General features: G+C 36.4%; 1 protein-coding gene across 2 annotated transcripts; it reads right to left on the reverse strand.

Moving 5' to 3' along the window:
- Window positions 1–1,891: 1,891 nt before the first annotated feature.
- znf395b (zinc finger protein 395b) lies at window positions 1,892–18,911 on the reverse strand. Of its 2 annotated transcripts, none has more exon segments than NM_001045115.2 (10): window positions 1,892–3,013; window positions 6,880–6,998; window positions 7,096–7,185; window positions 10,118–10,340; window positions 11,085–11,185; window positions 11,300–11,499; window positions 13,672–13,778; window positions 13,929–14,077; window positions 14,192–14,308; window positions 18,838–18,911. In NM_001045115.2, coding segments are annotated over 9 exon segments (1,164 nt in total). In that variant the 5' UTR covers window positions 14,255–14,308; window positions 18,838–18,911; the 3' UTR covers window positions 1,892–2,901.
- Between the last annotated feature and the right edge of the window lie 1,121 nt (window positions 18,912–20,032).

Below are 20,032 nucleotides of genomic sequence, written 5' to 3' on the forward strand. Positions count from 1 at the left end.
TTTTCAGTCAGTTTGATTAGTAAAGTTTAACTTAATATTTTCAGTCAGTTTGATTAGTAAAGTTTAACTTAATATTTTCAGTCAGTTTGATTAGTAAAGTTTAACTTAATATTTTCAGTCAGTTTGATTGGTAAAGTTGAGATGACTAAAAAAGTTCATTTGATTCAACAAAAAGAGGTAAGATACGAAATTTCTTATAGTGTATGTAATACTTTAACAAAAAACGTATAACGTTTAAAATTTTTTTAAATAACGTTAAAAAGTCGTTTGGTAAATTACTACTCTCTAATAGCTAGAATGTAATAAAATTCTATAAAAAATTGACTAGTAAGTAGAGAATAAGAACTAGTGCTTAATGAAAAAGATAGTACCTGGAAAAAAAGTGTACTGTACTGGTAGCATGAAGATAGATGCTAATGTAGTTTATAGATTAAATGTTAATTGGCATTAACTAGGCAACAATACTAAAAAAAAAACAAATCTTACGGTGGCCTGTCCACGTTAGCCAATCAGAAAACTTGGGTGGTCTTCTCAGGCCAGTGGAGTGAGATTACCTGTTCGTCCTCATCACAACAGAAAAACCTTTTCAACTTCAGTTTTGTTTTTCTGTTCAGTTTAGTGTAGCAGAAATAAGACTTCTTAAGCGATACTCCACTCAAAAAACAATATTTACTCACCCTCAAGTGGTTCCAAAACCTTTGTAACTTTCTTTCTTTTGTTGAACACAAAAGAAGATCATTTGAAGAAAGCTGAAAACCTGTAAATACTGACTTCTATAGAATGAAAATGACTAAGGAAGTGAATGGTTTTCAGCTTTCTTCAAAACATCTTCTTTTGTGTTCAACAGAGGAAAGTAAACCCAGCTGGCACAACATGTCAACGTAACATAAGATTGACATTCTACTCCAACATCGTCAGACATCGTCATCGTGTCCAACTACAGACGACGTTGCATTTTAGTCACTTTCCAACACAACCTATAAACAACAAAACATCAATGTCTATTAGTTACAGATTGACGTTACCAAATGACGTCCATCAGATGTTGCATTTTGGTTGCCGTACCTGACGAATAAATGTCAGTATTCAAAGTCAATATGACATTGATTTAAGATAATAGGTTGAAGTTGGATTTTGTCTATTTTCCAAGGTAACCTATAAACAACAAAATATTAATGTCTAATAATGTTACAGCTTGACATTGTGTGGACATTGCCAATATGACGTCTATCAGATGTTGCATTTTGGTTGCCGTACCTGACGAATAAATGTCAGTTTTGACGTCAATATGATGTTGGTTCTACGTTGGATTTTGATCACTTTCCAACGCAACCTACAATTAACAAAATATCAACGTCTAATGATAGAGCCTGACATTGTGTGGACGTTACCACTATGACATCTATCAGTTGTTGGATTTTGGCTGCCATACCTGATAAATAAATGTCAGTATTTGACGTCAATATGATGTTGGCTTAAGATGTTGGTTCGACGTTGGATTTTGGACACTTTTTAACACAACCTAAAATCAACATCGTTATTGGACATCAAAATAACATTGTCCTTAAATGCTGGCGACCTAAACTTAACCTAATATTAACGTCTTATAATGTTGTGCGTCTGCTTGTAAGGGTGAGTAAATGATGACAGAATCGTTCCCTTTAATTGTTTGGTTTAACCTGGTGGCTATTTAGCACGTGTTCCTGCTTTCTGCAACTGCATGAACGTAAACAAATGACATCATCATAGTGCTCGACAGACCCTTACACACTGGAAAATGTCAAGGAATGGGTTCACTAGCAAACAGTCTTTCTGGACAGTATTTTGCATATAAATGTTCATTTGTGTCTGTGTCGACTCTTTGTGAAGAATAACGTTCATTTCAGACACATTTTTTTGGAAAGTGATTTTTTTTTATTGTTTCAATCCTTTCCACTTGTACATGAAATGCACACAACAGGCCAATAAAATAATTTGACGATTATTCCTGTTATTTGTCATGCACAAATGACAAGCGTTTGAAATTTGCATATTCAATCATGTGTCTTTTTAATTATACAGTACATAATATCTCTTTGTTTTTTATCTGATGTTACACTTTGAAATCCTTTTAAATGTTCCCAAAGGAATGATCCAGTATTGTACAAGACCTAAACACATTTTTTTTGTTAGTTTTTTTTTTTTTGGAAGGATGACAAGAAACATAGAAAAGGAAACAAGCCCGATCTATAACTCGGGACAGTATTCAGTCTAGCTCCCTTTAAACTCTTTGCAATAGCACTTTGGTATTCAATCAAAAGGTTATAGCTGCACTTTTTTTTTCTCCATCAGACAACACACCGTGACCACCCATGTGGCCGACGACAACATTCACTTCATCTTTCACTCGACACCACTGTAGCTTTATATCTGGCAGTTTAGATTGATTAGGAAGCGCTATGGCAAACGACCTTAGTCAAACCTTTGCAAAACAAAGTAAATACATAGAAAAAAAAAGACAATACGTGACGTTACACAAAAAAAAACAGCAATAGAAAAACATCATGAAAATTCTTAAAGCAATACATTGTCCACAGTATACAAAAAATAAAATCAACAATCACTTAAATATCTGGGCTATGGTTGAAGAAGTGCAGGAGCAGGGTTAAAAACACCTTGTTCAGATACAGGATTACACTTTAGACTTGTGCGAGAGGGCAGAATTCACCTTCGAAGGGTCGGGATCCTACAACTCCACAGTCTTGACAGCTAGTACCAGCGTTCACTTTGTGGAAAAACAGAACCAAAACACGCACAAAAAAAAGGTAGAAAAGTGAAAAGAGGGGTCCTCTACAGTGCAGGAAGTAATTGGAGGACAGAAAGAAAGTAGAGATTCTTTCTCATCTCCTCAAGTCTTTTTGTTTAGTCTGGGAACCGCTGACAAGCTTTCTTCCAGCGGCAGGCGGTGCACCATTGGTCCCTGCGCTCCACGCCATACACTTTTCGGCACTTTTTGGCCTCGCCGCGCCCCTTCCTGAGCACACAGAAAGAATGCATGCAGACTGAGAAATTGTAAACATCAAGTGAAGTCAAAATTGTTAGCCCTCCTGTGATTTTTTTTTCTGATGATGATGTTACAGAGCAAGAAATTTTTCACGGTATTTCCTATAATATTTTTTTCTTCTGGAGAAAGTTTTTATTTGTTTTATTTCGGCTAGAATAGCAGCAATTAATTAAAAAAAACATGTTAAGGTTAATTGGGGGGGTGTCAAGATGCTTACTCCATCAGACGAGACGTGAGGTTGGGTTCATGTGAACAAGACAAGATTTTTACCCTATTTTTAAGAAATCTTCAATGATGAAATTGACTCTTATTTAATTATTTTAGTCTCTTATTCTCTTATATTCTTATTTTAGTCTCTTTAACTGCAGGAAAAAACTAAACTATTTAGCTTTTTTAAAATGAACTTGTGATGAATGATTTTTTCTTCTATTTTAATGAGTTCTAGGCCTATGCTAAAATGGACTTGCAAACATAGCTAAATATTTAGCTATAAACTCTACTGACTGGCTTCTCCCCAGTACAATTTCACATAAGAAATCAAACTTTTTTCCCACAAATGGAACTTTTTAGCGTGTGTTCTGTGATGATGACGATGGGTGTTTGTGTCTCCAGGAGTTTACTGTGTCTGTGGTGCGCACTCAGAGGAGATGTGTGTCTGTGGTCCATTACTGACTCGATAGGTGCAGAAAACAGTGTCAAACAGCTGTGTGTGTCTGCCTTTTTGCAAAAATGCGGCTAAAAGTCCTACACGACGGTTATAGTTTGATTACAGCGTTTTCGTGTTTGTCCTGCACTTGGCCTCAATTCGAATAAAATAGGAATACTCCACATGTCTTGTTTCCATTTGTGTTTATGACGATTATGACTTTCAGCATACCTAAAGTGCTTTTCCATTGCATGGTTATGAGCCGTGGTAAATTTTTGTCGCAGCAGTTGTTTTTGGATGCGGCAACCTTTGAACTCCGCTGAAAAAGGCGGTTATGTCACACCCGCCCAAGCAAAGGAGTGACCCGCAACACCGAGGCAGCCCGGGTTGCTAGGTGTGTGCAAAGCACTTGATGTGCAGTTTAAATCCAATCCTGCATCCAAGCTTCAGTGCTAAATTCACCCTCACACTCAGATAACATCAGATAACATCAGATCACAACTCATGTGACTCGCAAGATTTCACACCTCAACGCCGCAAAACAAACCACTGTCGTACAATGACTTGCCCAATTACCCTAACTAACCTAATTAACCTAGTTTAGCCTTTAAATATCACTTTAAGCTGAATACTAATATTTTGAAAAATATTATGACATTAAAAAGTATTAAAAGGTGATAAATCAATTATGAGAAAAGGAAGGCCCTTAAAAGCTATTAAAGTCTTAATCACATTTTTACAAGGTCTTACATTTTGTTCAAGTGTTGTTTAAAGTGTTTGACTCCAAAAAAGCATAAATATATTTGTTTTCCTCCTAATATTAACAACGGTGTGCTTGATTTACGCAATTGGTTCATGCTGAGGCCCATTCGGCTAAGCTCCTCCGTCCGGGTGATGTTACGTAATTTGCGACAAACTCGGGAAGGTGATGAGACGCTCTTCACATGTAGCGAAACCATAGATTGAAACAGACGGCAAAATGGGAAAGTTTGTGTGCTCCTGGTTGGAGAAAGACGAGTTTAAACAGTGGCTGAAGCCTGTCGCTGAAAACAACAACGTAGTTTATAACGTAGCCTTGTTTCTTCTGAGCTTTTGTTTCTCCATTCATTTATTTAACTACAACTGCTTATTAAGTTAAAGGTTTGACACTGATTAGATCTTGAAGTGGCGATGAGATCTTAAAATATTCTGAGAAAAGTCTTTAAAAAGTCTTAAAAAGGGATTGAATTTACCTTTAGGATTCTTGCATATACCCTGTATTATGTACTGTCATCATGGCAAAGATAAAAGAAATCAGTTATTAAAACTTTTATGTTTGGAAATGTGTTGAAGGAAAAACCTTCTTTACATTTCACAGAAATTGGGGGAAAATATACAGGGGGGCTCGTAATTCAGGAGGGCTAATAATTCAGACTGTAAAGTATATAAAGTGCCCACTTATCCTACTGTAAGCTTGCTGACTTAGTTTTGAATATGTCAAAAAACTAAATTTGCACTAATACAAAGACTGTGGCCTATGCTGCACAGATAGCGCTTTATATTTGTAAGCCGCTAAATGATTTTTAGGCTAATAAATACAAATCAAAACCCTCATGCAATACATATAGAAGTGGACCAACTGCCCACTGCTACCAACTGATAACATTGTAAAAAGAAGACATTTTCGATTTGATCACCAATATTTTATGCGTCACTAATTTGGTCAATGCAGAATCAGCTCTTTTTTACCAGTGTCTGAAATGGGGATTTCAAGATCCCTTTATATCTCTCCTTTTTGAGAGCCCACTCTGCTGTGACTGGTCTATCATTTACACAGTGTCCACAACACAGTCAAGCAACCCGACGTGACTAAAAACAATGAAACTCATCATAAACAGTTGTTCAGACTTCACTTGATTTGACAGTTAAATGACTTGCAATGGGCACTTTATTGTACAACCTTTGTAGCCTAATAGGCTTTTTGCACAGCAAGTGTTTTTCAGGCATCGATACACCTCTGGTGAAAGGTTGATGTGACTATTTTTAATTTCATACGGTTTCTTTTAAAGCATCGATAATGCCATTTCATTAAAATACAATCAGTTAAATAGACTTAAGCATTCCTTTAGTTGTCCAAGTGTAAAATGAGGTGAAAGACCGTTTAAGGAGCGTCGTCAGGAGCATCATCGAACCCCATTGAAAACACTGTGGTAAAATAAATCTCCATATTTTAAAGACATGGCAGTACACAAAGCAATGTAATGCAGTGTTTCTTGTCTGGTGTGAGACTCACTTTATATTTTATGTCAATCAGGCAGTGAAGTTCATTAAATTGTTAAAGAAATCAGATCATAAATGTGGCGCTTTTATAATGGCATCATCGTAAGTGCTTGAGCTGGCTTACTGAAAAGTAAAAGCCCCTGTGCATACAGCCCATTATTAGACTACGCTATTCTATGACATTAGCGATGTCATTTTACATTCATTTGTTTCTTCATCTATTTGGCCACATTGTTTTAAACTATGCTTTATAGCTGTGTGTTGTGATCAGACTGTCAAAACTAGTTTGCTTTTAATTCTTTAAATAATGCCATTCCATTATTTTGATTCACTGAGAAAATACTATAGATTATTTTATGTATTTATTGTATTAGATCAGATAAATGTTTAAGCTATCATATGGTCATGTACAATGTGCCTAATGTTGCCACATTTAACTCTCCCGATCTTATGATGTATATGCTCTAATAAATGAATTAAAAGCACATATTTGGACTTGATAATTTTGAGATAATTTAATGTTTATTTACAAAAATCTGAGAAATTCAAAAGTGTTTTTGTTTTGTTTGTGGGTTTTGCTCTGCTCTCACCTACTAACTACAAGAAATGTTTTATCTAAAAAAACCAAAAAGGCATACAGAAGGCCCAATTCTTATAATAACAAGAATACAGTATATATATATATATATATATATATATATATATATATATATATATATATATATATATACACACACATATATATATATATATACACATATATATTTATATATATATATATATATATATATATATATATATATATATATATATATATATATATATATATATATATATATATATATATATATATTTTTTTTATTTTTATGCTTTAAGACCTAATAGGATTTTTTCACGCTGTTCCTCTAGAGGGCAGCATCGTGTGCAGTACCTGAATGAGCAGTGTCCTCTGGATGGAGACGCACTGATGGTGTGTGATCTGGTGGAGGTGCTGTTCCTCTGGAGCCACTGCTCTCCCACACTCACCGACCGGCTGCGAGGGGCTGGAATCTACACATCAATACAGTGACAAAAGGCCAGATGCCATAAGTGATTCAGGTTCTTAATACACTTTAAGATGAGGAGTGCTTGTGGATATCAGACTAACCTGAGGTTTCTGCTGGACGTCTCCAGACGGAGTCCAGCTGCAAAATGTGGGGCTGCCCGGAGAGACCGTCACCTGAATGGGTGAACAGGCCTGCAGGGAATGACACAAGTAAACACACTATTGACACAACTATAGTGTATATTACTTGAACAAGATTTCAGACTAGGCAGAAACAATGTTTAAGATGCTGAAAATCATACCCAGAAATGACTTTATTTTATTTTATTGTTTATTTTAGTAATTATTTTGGAAAATTGTAACGAGATTTTACCTAAACAATATATTTAATATAGGTGTTATTTATTATCATCACTTAATTATATTGAATTAAAGCAAACAAAACTGATTTGTACCAAAAATTAATTGAAATGAAAAAATGAAAATTGAATGATATTTCCATTTTACTTTGATGGTGAAATATTTAAACAATGGCTGTAATAATTTGTTGTAAAATTTATTCAAAGACTGTTGATAGTAAAATGATTGCCCTCCTGTGAATTTTACTTTTTTGTTTTTTAAATATTTCCCAACTGACAATTAACAAAGCAAAGACAATATTTTGCACAGTGTTTCCTGGGTAGGGCTGATAAAACGGTATCTGTATTTATTGACCAAACACCTTTGTCAATATCGATAAAAAAATGGTAAATGAAACCATGCTCCGTGCACTTTCCACACACTTTTAGATGCGATGTGTGAACAGATTTCAGGTTGGTTGAGGCATCGCCACCTCAGAATAACAGACGTGAAAATGAGTGCCATGACTAGCAGCAGTAAGGAGATTGTAAATAAAAAAGGATATAAGGATGTGGCTTTTTGGTTTCTTTTCTTGTGCATCCCAGCCACTAGTAGCACCCCATCTGAAAGATTGTTTAACTTCACAATTTGTAATGTTGCAATATGTATTTGAATAATGATGCTTGGCTCCTTTCCTTAAAAGAGTTTGAGGTTTACTGTATAGTTATTATCTTAAGCCTGGTTTATGCTTCTGCGACAAGTGATCTGCGTAACCCACGGCGCATGCGATGCACGTAGCCATGCATTTAAACTTCTGCGCTGTTTTGTGTTCCTCTGCAATAACACTTCCGAAACACTAGCTGGCAGTATGTGTTAATGTTTCTCTGTGTCAAGTTTCTTCACTAGTGTTTTGTTTTTTCTGAACGCTACCTTAATGTAAAAGTGGCTCAAATTCGCTCATTTTAAGGCTGGAATCTGCGAACGTGCAACAACTTTAATCATAAAATAAACACAAAACTACGGGGTCCATCTGGAGCTCCTTCACGAGACTCCACACTTGTAAACACTCGCTGCATCAGGCTCACACGGCTCTCACCTCCGCCCACACTCCTCAGCACTATCAAGTCGACAAATAACAGAGCTTGCGATAAGCGTTGTTGCGACGTGTAGTTAAATTTTTTGAGAGGTACGCGTCAATGTTGCCGACGGCTACAGCAAATGCTATGCACCCACGCGTAGGCTACGCTGTAGCATAAGTGTGCGCTTGACACAGAAGTATGAATCAACCTTTACAGATGTTGATCAACCTTAAAGTTTGCTTTGAAGTTTAGGAGTCTCTTTAACACTTATTTACTTAGTTTTGATTGATTTAATTAAATTAGAATAAAGTGATTGAATAAAAAAATCCTAATATTCCTAAATGGATTTAAAAAAAATATTCAATTATTAATACCAATATCGATATATGAAACATTATATAGTGATCTTTTTTTTTTTTTTTTTGCTGTATCGCCCAGCCCTATTTCCAAATATATATTTTTTCTTTTGGAGAAAGTCGGTTTTCATTTAGTTTTGGCAAAAAACCTTGCCTAATCAACCAAACCTATCTAGTTAACCTAATTTGTACTCTAAGCTTAATTTAAAAATCTTGCAAAAATAAGTTATTTGAACTATAATTTCTAAAAATGTGCAGAAAAAAACTGTGAAAACTCTCAATGAAACAACATGGGAAATATTTTTTAAGGAATCAAAATTGCTAATAATGTTACCTTCAACTGTACATTAAAGGATGTAAATGCCACTAACAGGTTGAGTAAGAGTATATGAATGCATAATAAAGAGCAGAGAGAGAATAATCTCAGTATTTTTATAACAGCTGTAAACCTGAATGTAGGCCTGACAGTAGCTTAATTTACATTACTTAACGATAAACTGTAAACTAGGGTTGCACGGTTTACCAGTACTATGGTAGTATCGTGACACTCTAACACCGAAATACTGGTGGTGCCATTGCAGATTGTAAATGATAGAATCATCATTAATGGTTTATCTACAATAGATATGTTGTATATGGAAAAGCCACTAAAATACCCAGGTTTGTGCAACAATAAACCACTTTATTTTAATAGTCTGTGGAGCCCTTTAAGGTTGCACATTTTCTGATGTTTGCTCACGTCAATCGCACATCTGAATGGGTTGATTTCTGTTCCTCTTAATATGAACTTGTTGACTGGTTGAATCTACAACAACCGCAACAATCTCTTAAAAAGAACGACTTCCAAAGTGAAATTTTGAATTACTTTGGATTGTTACCTGATAGGACTGATTAAAAAACACTAGATGAAAAACCCAAAATAGCATCAGGAAACATTGAAACAATTTTTGACCACTTCATTTAGCCTGATTTTGTTGGAAAATTAGACAAATTTAGTTTGGTATAATTTGTATCGTTATTTTAATGTATGTTTGTTGGCCAGTTATCAACAAAATAAACAAAAAAAGAATGAATAATTGTAGGTGAAGTGACATGCAAATAATACTTTTTTCAATAATAAGGAAATTATGAATTAAATTCAAGTAGACCTATTATAACATGTAATATAGTATTTCTGACAATTTTCTTTATAATTTGAGTTATAAATTACAGTAATAATTGCAATACTATTTGGTATTGTGATACATCAGCTGGTATCGTATTGTAAGATGAATTAATGGTATCGCGACAACCCTACTGTAAACTTAAAAAAAAGAGCAGAATTCAGCAGCTATCTTAGCGGACCTGTACCTGATAGAGGTGTTCAGTGTGGATCTGCCAGACACTGCTGGGAGCGGATTGGCTGAGAGGACTGGACAGGACTGTTGTATCCTGGCTTTGTGTGGAGCTGCAGGATGTCCAGGCTCTGCTGGAGAAGGAAGGAGCGGGAGATGAAGGTGCAGTGTCTTCATCTTCAGAAGAGACCTCTGTGTAGTAGAAGTCTTCCTCTCTGTGGGACTGCTCTGAGCCTCCACTATTTGACAGAAAACAAAATCATGCCAATAAAAACATTATTTCTAGCTTATTCTTAGAGGGTCTCCTAAATAATTTCTCTTTCGAATTTGTGCTGAAAGAGAGAGATGCACATGAGTATTTTTAAATAGAGTTCACATACACCAAAATAAAGCCATTTTTGTGCCAAAATTCTGAACAGAAATCATAAAATGTACATCCAATTTGGTCTTTACAAAAATGCATTTGCTAAAACAAAATCAGAAATGGCTCATTGCTGATAAAAGATTCCTGACCCCTGCATTAGGTGGTGTAAATACAGCTTATACTGGCTTTTCCGACCATGATTAAACAAAAAAAAAAAAAAGATGTTTAACACAAGCAGTCAAGCCGCTGCTAAACAATTGGGTCGTTTAGTGTGTGTGCACATGAATTGTGAGTTTTGACTTTATATCACCTGCAATTTACCCATACAATATGAGCTGGTACCTAGCTGAAATGACATGAAAATCGCAAAGAAATAGCCATCAACCTTGTTTTAGTCACACAACTCTCCTTCCCACCAACACTCATCACTGATAGGAAGCCAAACAATTATAGATTTTTCCCTCCATGCTGTTCCGACATGTAATTTTATTTTTTAAAAGCTGCAAGTCAGGGTACTGTGAACGGTATGCGACCCTAATCCTACCATAAGCATGCAGAAGTATAAACTGGCCTTTAGGTGTTAAAGATGTATCATTTGGGTTTGCGCAAGCATACTCACCCAAGGTGAAGAATGCGAATGTGCCGCTTCATGCCGACACGCGATGTCAGCACTTTTCCACAGCCCGGCCACAAACACCTGTATGCTCCCCGGCTCAAGCTCTGAGAGCAAGAAAGTAAAACAACAAGTGAGTCACACAAATTTTGAAAGCATCAGCTTAAAGTGCTGCATGTTCGCCCTCTGGGTCAGCAATCTGACAGTCGTCTCTTTCTCACCTTGCACCTCCGGGCCTCAGGCTCCTCACATGCACCTTGGTCCAGCTCCATGTGCAGGCCCTCGTCTGTGGGTCGGCCGGGGCTCCTGTCCATCTCATTGACCGATGGAGACGGGGCTGGGCTTACATTTCCATGGTCCCAACTCCAGTAACCACTGCTGCCACTGTCAGACAGATCACCTCCACAACACTCCATGTCCCCTACAGTTACAGAAGCAGAGAGTCAACAACACAGGCTTAAACAGTGGGATTACTCAAATTCATGGTTGGGTTGTGCATTACACTGTTTAATAAGATAATACGATTTAATAGTCATATAATTCAATAAGTGCACAGTCAAAAATAGAAATTCATAAAATTATATCTGGTGAATAAACCATACAATTATAGAAACGAATTGTTGGGATTTATGTAAAAAAACAGCGTAAAACAATAATTTAATATTTAGAAAATCAAATATATTTATAATAAAAAGCAACATAATGTATGATTGTTGCGTTGTGTTACAATGTTTTTTCAAAATATTACATAATGATCATATACGTAACCCTGGACCACAAAACCAGTCTTAAACCTGGTTTATACTTCTGCGTCGAGTGATGCATTTATACTTCTTCATGCTGTTTGTGTTGCTCTGCAAAAACACGTCTGAAAGGCTAGCTGGGAGTAGGTTTTTATGTTCCTCTGTGTCGAGTTTCTTTGCTGGTGTTTTGTTTTTTCTGAACGCTATCTTAATGTACAAGGGGCATAAACTGGCTCATTTTGAGGTAGGAACTGGCGGACATGCAATAACATTAATCATAAGGTAAACACAAAACAAAACTTTCCACTTGGAGCTCCTTCACAGGACTCAACACTTGTAAACACTCGCTGCAATGAATTTGCGCGGCTCTCAGTCCTGCCCACACTCGTCAGCGCTACCAACCCGACCAAAAACAGAGCTTGAGCTATGCATCGTTGCAACATGTAGTTACATTTTTTGAGAGGTGAGCATCGGCAACGGTCCCGGCGAGGGCGACCACACGAAGGCTGCGCCGGAGCATATACGTGCACTTGATGCAGAAGAATAAATCAGCCTTTAGGTTGCATGCATATATTTGTAGGCAAAATTTATTGTACGAGTCAAAATTATTGATTGTAGTTTCAAGCCAAAAATATTAAGTAAAAATTATCTTCCATGAAGAAATTTTGTATTGTTTGTTTGTTTGTTACAGGAACGCACCACTTTTTTGTAGAACTGGACTCATTTTACAACTCTCCTAGTTAAACAGTTGATCTTTAGCATTTTTTAATCGATTCAGCCAAGAGCGTAGAATTGGCATGGATGTGTCCCCACCAATATCCACCAATACCTGAAATGTCCCTACTAATAATTTAATCAACTTCAAAATCAAGTAATGCTCCTTCAACTCTTAACCTACACGTGCACAAAGTCAAGTATGGGTTCACCGTAATACTATCAACCAAGGCTGTGCACTTAAGCAAAATTCAGTTTCGATTATGGCCTCGATGATTATGAAAAACAAGAATCAGGATAAAACTATTAAACTGATTCACACACCTCTCTAAATTACTCAACATTCATACCTCCACAAAGCCCAGCTGCAGTAAAATCATGTAAATTGACTTTTGCAGCATGGGACATGATTGTTATTTTTAATATTAAGTGTTTATTTTATTTTATTAAGTAATTTATTTATGTTTTTAAAAGCGCAAAACAGATTTTGTGCTGTTCAATGCATGAGCTCAAGGGATGTATGTCCCCACCAATGCCAAGAGCGAATTTACGCCCATAGATTCAGCTGATCTTCAGGTCTGGCAGGAGCATTTTTAGCTTAGCTTAGCATAAATGACTAAAATGGATTAGACCATTAGCATCTCACTCAAAAATGTCTTATTTAAAGCTTGACTCTTCTGTTGTTACATCATGTAATGATACAGACTGAACATCGCTGCCGATATTATGCAGCACTGTTACTTTGTTAGCTAATGGGAACTATTTTCAGGTGCTGCAGAATATCACTGCACCTGCTGCAGCCAATGGAATGGCAGCAAACCTTATTGATTATAATGCCAGAATGAGAGTATAGTTCCACAAAACACCATATCAACCCAATAACCAAATAACCCGTCAGTCTTAGTACCGGCTGCAACAGCAGAATAGTCAAGCTTTTAAAAGGAAAATTGCCTAAACTCCATATAGACATTTTTGAGCGAGATGCTAATGGTCTAATCCAATTCAATGATTTATGCTAAGCTAAGCTAAAAGTGCTCCTGTCAGACCCGGAGAGCAACTGAGTGGATTTAAAAATGCCTAGGGGAGTTGCAAAATTAGCCTTTGTTCTTTTAAGATTTCCAAAAAGTGAAATTCACCTGGTAGGAGGTCTTTTTGCGGGGGGCTTTGGACCACTGGACTGCAGGACAGACTGGTGAGCACCATCGCAGCCATGATCTCATCCATCTCCACTGATTCAGGACTTCTGAGCCATGGCAGTAAAAAACACAACAGTTCATGAAAACAGAGCAATACTCATCAGACAGAGCTAAAAAATTAAATGTTTTAGAAAATGAATCGTTTTTGCCTTGGTAGGACAACATACTACAGAGATTAAATGGATGTGCATGTTAACCTGTAAGGTAAGTCCATGCCGGAAGACCTTGGGAAGGACATTAGGTTTGTTTGCTGTGTGTTGGCATCGACAGACCAGTCTGTGGTAGCAGATCCTGCATTCAGCTTCTTCTGCACCCCTTCTCCTTGCCCACAACACTGCATGTAGACCTACAGGATTAAAAACAACCACTTAACGCTAACATACACACAAGCTACCCTTTTCTCATTTAACTTGTAACTTAAAAGAGCATATTTCGACAATTGAATGAAATTCACACATACCAGTCCATCCTGGCCGTCAATGCCCATCGTGTCAAGTCCTGCTCGGGATCCTACCGCTGCCATACTGTGTCCTCTCAGCTAAAACAGTCGGCTTTGACTGAGTCCGCACAAAAACAGCTAGAAAGAAGGTAAACTTGTTTAAAACAGTGTTATTGTGAGGGTTGAAACAACACGCGAGCTCTGCGACAGCGCCATGAGGCCACGAGAACGTGCTACAATATTAACTAAATAAATATATTTACAAACAACATCATCTAAGGCAAAACAATCCGCTTAAATATGTGAGAAATTAATTACTTAACCTATTGTATTCACATGAAAACGCCAATAATGTAATGGAAAAAATATTAAAATACCTTTGTCGAACACGCGATAGATTTTTTTTGCAAACAGTCAAGCAGCGCAGTCGGATATTGCTTTACTTTTTTTTTAGGGCAACACACCCCCTGACGGAGAGCCTCTCACATACTGTAACTCTGGATTTATGGAGTGAAATCATGGAGATGGCGAAAACACGGAGCGGAGTTCGGATTCATTTTAGTGATTCAAGTGTTTTGCTAAAAGTATTCGTCCAGAGGTTATTTATCTTGCATATTAAATCATTATTTGTGCATATATATATTTTATACTTTATAGTACGACAGTCCTAAATGTCACTGCTTGGTGTAGGCTATATATTATATTTACCGAATGCGAAAAATAAAAATCGCAAGTTTTAACTCAAGTGTTTACAATCCACAGGCCACAAAATATGATCATCCTAGTGCAAGGGTCCAACATCCGAAACATTTAAAAGGTATCTGTATTATTTCTTTCACAAAGAGCCTTTTTTACGAATATTATAAATGGGTCTAAATTATTATCAGGAATATGTTTTGTTTTGTGGCGAGGCAGTGGCGCAGTAGGTAGTGCTGTAGCCTCACAGCAAGAAGGTCGATGGTTCGAATCTCGGCTCAGTTGGCGTTTCTGTGTGGAGTTTGCATGTTCTCCCTGCCTTAGCGTAGGTTTCCTCCGGGTGCTCCGGTTTACCCCACAGTCCAAAGACACGCGGTACAGGTGAATTGGGTTGGCTAAATTGTCCGTAATGTGTGAATGTGTGTGTGGATGTTTCCCAGAGATGGGTTGCGACTGGAAGGGCATACGCTGCGTAAAAACTTGCTGGATAAGTTGGCAGTTCATTCCGCTGTGGCGACCCCGGATTAATAAAGGGACTAAGCCGACAAGAAAATGAATGAATGAATGTTTTGTTGTTATGCAGCATTATTCGTTTCTGCTCATAATTATTTTAAGCCGCTAAAATATTTTAGTCATTCATTCATTTTCAGCGTAGTCCCTTTATCAGGGGTCGCCACAGTGAAATGAACTGCCTTAAATATGTTATAATTATTTTTTAGCGTTTTTTACCTTTATTGATAGGACAGAGGAGATTTACAGACAGGAAAGTGTGGGACAAGATATAAGGGGAAGGACAGGCAAAGAACCTCGAGATGGGAATCGAACTCTGGTCGCCATGAGCACCTTGGTGCTATGTGTCAACTTACTAACTACTAGGCTTTTATATATTTCCAATTTGATTTAAATGTGTTACTATTTTTTATTCACTTGTTTTAATCTAATGGGCAGCACGGTAGCTCAATGGTTAGTGCTGACACCTCACAGCAAGAAGGTCGCTGGTTTGAGTCCTGACTGAACCAGGAGGTCTTTCTATATATATATATATATATATATATATATATATATATATATATATATATATATATATATATGTAATATATAAATTGCACCAGGTCAGTAGTACCAGGATGGGAGACCGCATGGGAAAGCTAGGTTCCTGCTGGAAGTGTTGGTAGTGAAGCCAACAGGAGGTGCTCTCCTTCTGAAAAAAAAATAGGGGTTTAACCTTGGCATCCTGGCCAAATTTGCCCACTGGCCTCTATCAATCATGGCCTCCTAACCATCCCTATATCACAATTGGTTTCATCCCTCTGTCTCCTCTCCACCAATCAGCGGGTGTGTGGTCTGGCGCAATATTGCTGCCGTCACATTATCTAGGTGGATACTGCACACTGGTGGTGGATGAGGAGATTCCCCCTTGTGTAAAGCGCTTTGAGTATCTAGAAAAGCACTATATAAATGAGCTAATTTTAATAGGTGAATAGGTTATGGGTGAATGAGAGAGTGTATGAGTGTTTCACAGCACTGGGGGTTCAGGAGTTGTGGCTGGAGGCCATCTGCTGCATACAAACATATGCCAAAGTCACTGGTGGTCCATTCTGCTGTGGTGACCCCTGATAAAGCATGGAGTAAGCTACAAGTAAAAGAGTGCCTACTTTTAAATTATTTTAGCACAATTTTATTTACTTTACTTTACAATTTTATAATACCTTTTTTATAATGATTACTTTATTATTTATAATAGTTTGATATATGATTGTTTATTATTTAAGCTTTTTAATTATTATTATTATTATTTTTTTTTACAAATGTTTGTATTTATTATTTTTAATTTTTCTTTTTTTAACATTCTCTTTATTATATATATATATATATATATATATATATATATTTTTTTTTTTTTTTACATCAGTACAAATTATAACTTACATATACGTTTTTTCTTTTAAGCAATAAGTTGTAACATCTTATTAATATTTTATGTATACAAGAACTTTTATGTATACAATATTTTATGTATACAAGTTAACTTTTCTTTTTCTCTAGTAAGAGGCATCCCTAGACCTCCTAGTGCTCTCTTGAGGTCTCCAAGTATCCTCAGACCACATCTCTAAGTTACATCATTTCATTGGTATTTTTGTATACACAAATGAGCAGAGAGACCTGCGGGTATTTTTTATTGTGTCTTGTGACTCAATGAATCATTCACTCATTCTGTTGGTTAAAAACAAACAAGCAGTGACGTTTTTTTCATCTGTTTCATCAGTGTTCATTCGTTCTTCTACATCTATTTGAGCGTATAGGGCAGTTTATTCATCTTTCAACCATCATTCAAGTTTTGATCATTTATCATTATTTTGTCATCTCAATCACAGCAGACAGAAAGTAATTTAGTTTACAGTAGTGTACAGTATTTCTCTTAAAACCTAACACCATTCATTTGCTGCCTTGCCAACACTTGCATTTTAGCCAGAAAACCCAACTCTAGTTTAAAGATTTGATAAAAGTTAGTTTTTCTCAGTGGCTGTTGCATTTCTCACAACACTAATTACATCTGCACAACAGTTAATGCATTTCTCAATACAATTAGTGCAAACTGCAAAACTTAGTTGATAACTTGCAAAAGTGCGTCACTTGCTCAAAACGGATAGGTCATTCCTCAAAAGCAAGTATTCATGCTAATAAAAGTGTCGGTGTCAAGATGAAAAGTCCTGACACTATTGTTTATAAACCAGATGTTCAAATGGCTGTCATGTTTTTATCAAGACAATTTACTCTGGACATTATTTCCAATGTAAAAAAAAAAGTCAGATTTTGGTGACACTTCCAGAAAATGCTCAAGACAGCACTTTATGCTATTTGCACAGCCATTTGAAAACTACAGTAAATTAGACATCACTGCATTTAATGAGGTATCTGAGTACAAGACACTGAATATGTATGTTTCACATTTTTACTGCATTTGCTCTTTGTAATTAATTAACACAGCATTGTGTGAAATAATAAATACACCCTTATTTACAACAAACATAAACTCCCTTTGGGTGAAGCTGTGCACTACTGTAAACAATGTTGCAGTACATATTGGAACTGAACTTACAACATACACAGGTCTGCAAATCATTCATGAAATTGTTCAATTTAGAAGACATTTAGGGAGGAAAACTAGTTCAACATTTTTGTATGTAATGACTCAAGTAATGAAATGAGGACTGTTAGTTTTATATGGAATGACTATTCAGCTTTCACAAGTTTAGTTAATTTTGACCGACATGAACTAAGCAAATGGTAATGTTGTGAAACAACAGAGTTGAATGAAAGCAATTGATGCATGTCTAAAAGCATTTGCAATTTGTTGGAAGGAATTAGAAACTGCTACTATGCGCGCAAAGACTAATTGTATTGAGAAATGCCTTAACAGTTGTGCAAATGTAAATAGTGTTGTGAGAAATGCACCAAAGCCGCTGAGAAAAACTGTAATACACAAACCCAGCAAAAATCCAGATCCACAGTTTATCTGCGACGCTTCTAATGGGCGTTCCCAACAAGCGAAAAACAACCTTCCCACTGGGGCAAAAGCTGCACTCTGATTGGCTGACGCGCTTGCTCAAAGGACACACCTTTATCCAGCAACGTGTGCGTACACGAGTTTCTGCTCAGCCCCCATTAATGTACACAATCCAGTAGAAAAAACAACAAACAGTTGCAATACAATAAATCACATTAGCGCATATTTTTCACGAAAACGCAACCTTTAAAAGCCACATACAGTACACATCCCCGCCAAACAGCTCATTTTACACAGCGCATTCAATCGAAACGACCGCGGTAGGATTAAAATCACAACAGTTCGTATAAACACCGGCTACGTGATTGTAACAAGAAGAAAATATGCAAGCACGCACGAATATAAAACTAGCCCAGTGTTTGCAGTATTGTCAGTGAAAAACCGGCGCGTTTACTGGATTTACCTCGGTTGTTTTGGTGGAGATGCCGCCGCTCCGCTGCTGCTCTACCGTCAGTCAGTCATCAGTGAGGGGAGGGGGGGACTTTACGTCGCGCTTACGTGCTCTCATATCGCTCAGCTATGCCGAATGACAGCTGCTTACAGCAACATGCCACAGCCGTGTTAATAGAGCTTAACGCGGTGCTACACAAAGAATGATTCGTGTTATTGTGCATGTCACTATTCGTGATATTATACCACTATTCCTGAATCACGCGGGGTTTGTATATTTTATGTGTTTACTGTGGTGGATGATGCTGCTATATGCATGAAAATTACAGTTTGTAACTCTTGTGAATTCAATAATATATTTAATTCTATTTTCCACTTTTATTTTCAATGCAATGTATACATTAGCCTATGCAGAACACATTATAAATATGCATAACATGCAGAACACTATTAATTCATTAACATAGGATAGATAGATAGATAGATAGATAGATAGATAGATAGATTGATAGATAGATAGATAGATAGATAGATAGATAGATAGATAGATAGATAGATAGATAGATAGATAGATAGATAGATAGATAGATAGATAGATAGATAGATAGATAGATAGATAGATAGATAGATAGATAGATAGATAGATAGATAGATAGATAGATAGATAGAGAAGTCAAACTACTTTTATTTTTAATGTAGTGTAGATTAACAAGTACAACCAGGGGCGAATTTACTAATATGAGGGCCCTTAGCAATTCCAGATATGGGGCCCTAGCATTGAAACTCAAATCATTCTCTTTCTCTGTAGATTATTGTTATTATTTATTAATTTTGGTAAATAAACTGCATGTTTTAAAAATATTTCAGTGGAATCTTTATCTTCCTAATGTGAAATTAAATGTAACAAATTCACAAATAAAAAAGCAAGTTCGCAAACTAAGCAATTAATTAGCCATATTTGTGATTAGATTTTAATATTTTGAACATGAATACTTTAAAGACTTTAACCTGCTGTATTTTCTTAATGTAAAATGAAATCAAATTTAATCCCCAATCAAACAAATCTTTTCACCATTTTTTTCATATGAACTGAACAATTGCTTTTTGTGAATCTGCAATCATCACTGTTCACTGGGAAAAAAATTTTTATTTGAGCAGGCCCTCTCTTAACAAACTCACAGTGCTCATCATCTGACAGGTGTTTAAAA

The sequence above is a fragment of the Danio rerio genome, chromosome 20, assembly GCF_052040795.2.
Source record: "Danio rerio strain M-AB ecotype USA chromosome 20, GRCz13ab, whole genome shotgun sequence".
NCBI lineage: Eukaryota > Metazoa > Chordata > Actinopteri > Cypriniformes > Danionidae > Danio > Danio rerio.

What these genes read in the sequence shown, in the direction of transcription:
- znf395b (XM_087297538.1), bottom strand. Translation starts at nt 14,254, where the DNA reads ATGGCAGCGGTAGGATCCCGAGCAGGACTTGACACGATGGGCATTGAC. An exon ending in CTGAGGCCCGGAGGTGCAAG is followed by an intron (nt 11,186 to 11,299) that starts GTGAGAAAGAGA and finishes TCTTGCTCTCAG; the next exon opens with AGCTTGAGCCGGGGAGCATA. An exon ending in AGAGGACACTGCTCATTCAG is followed by an intron (nt 3,014 to 6,879) that starts GTACTGCACACG and finishes CTGTGTGCTCAG; the next exon opens with GAAGGGGCGCGGCGAGGCCA.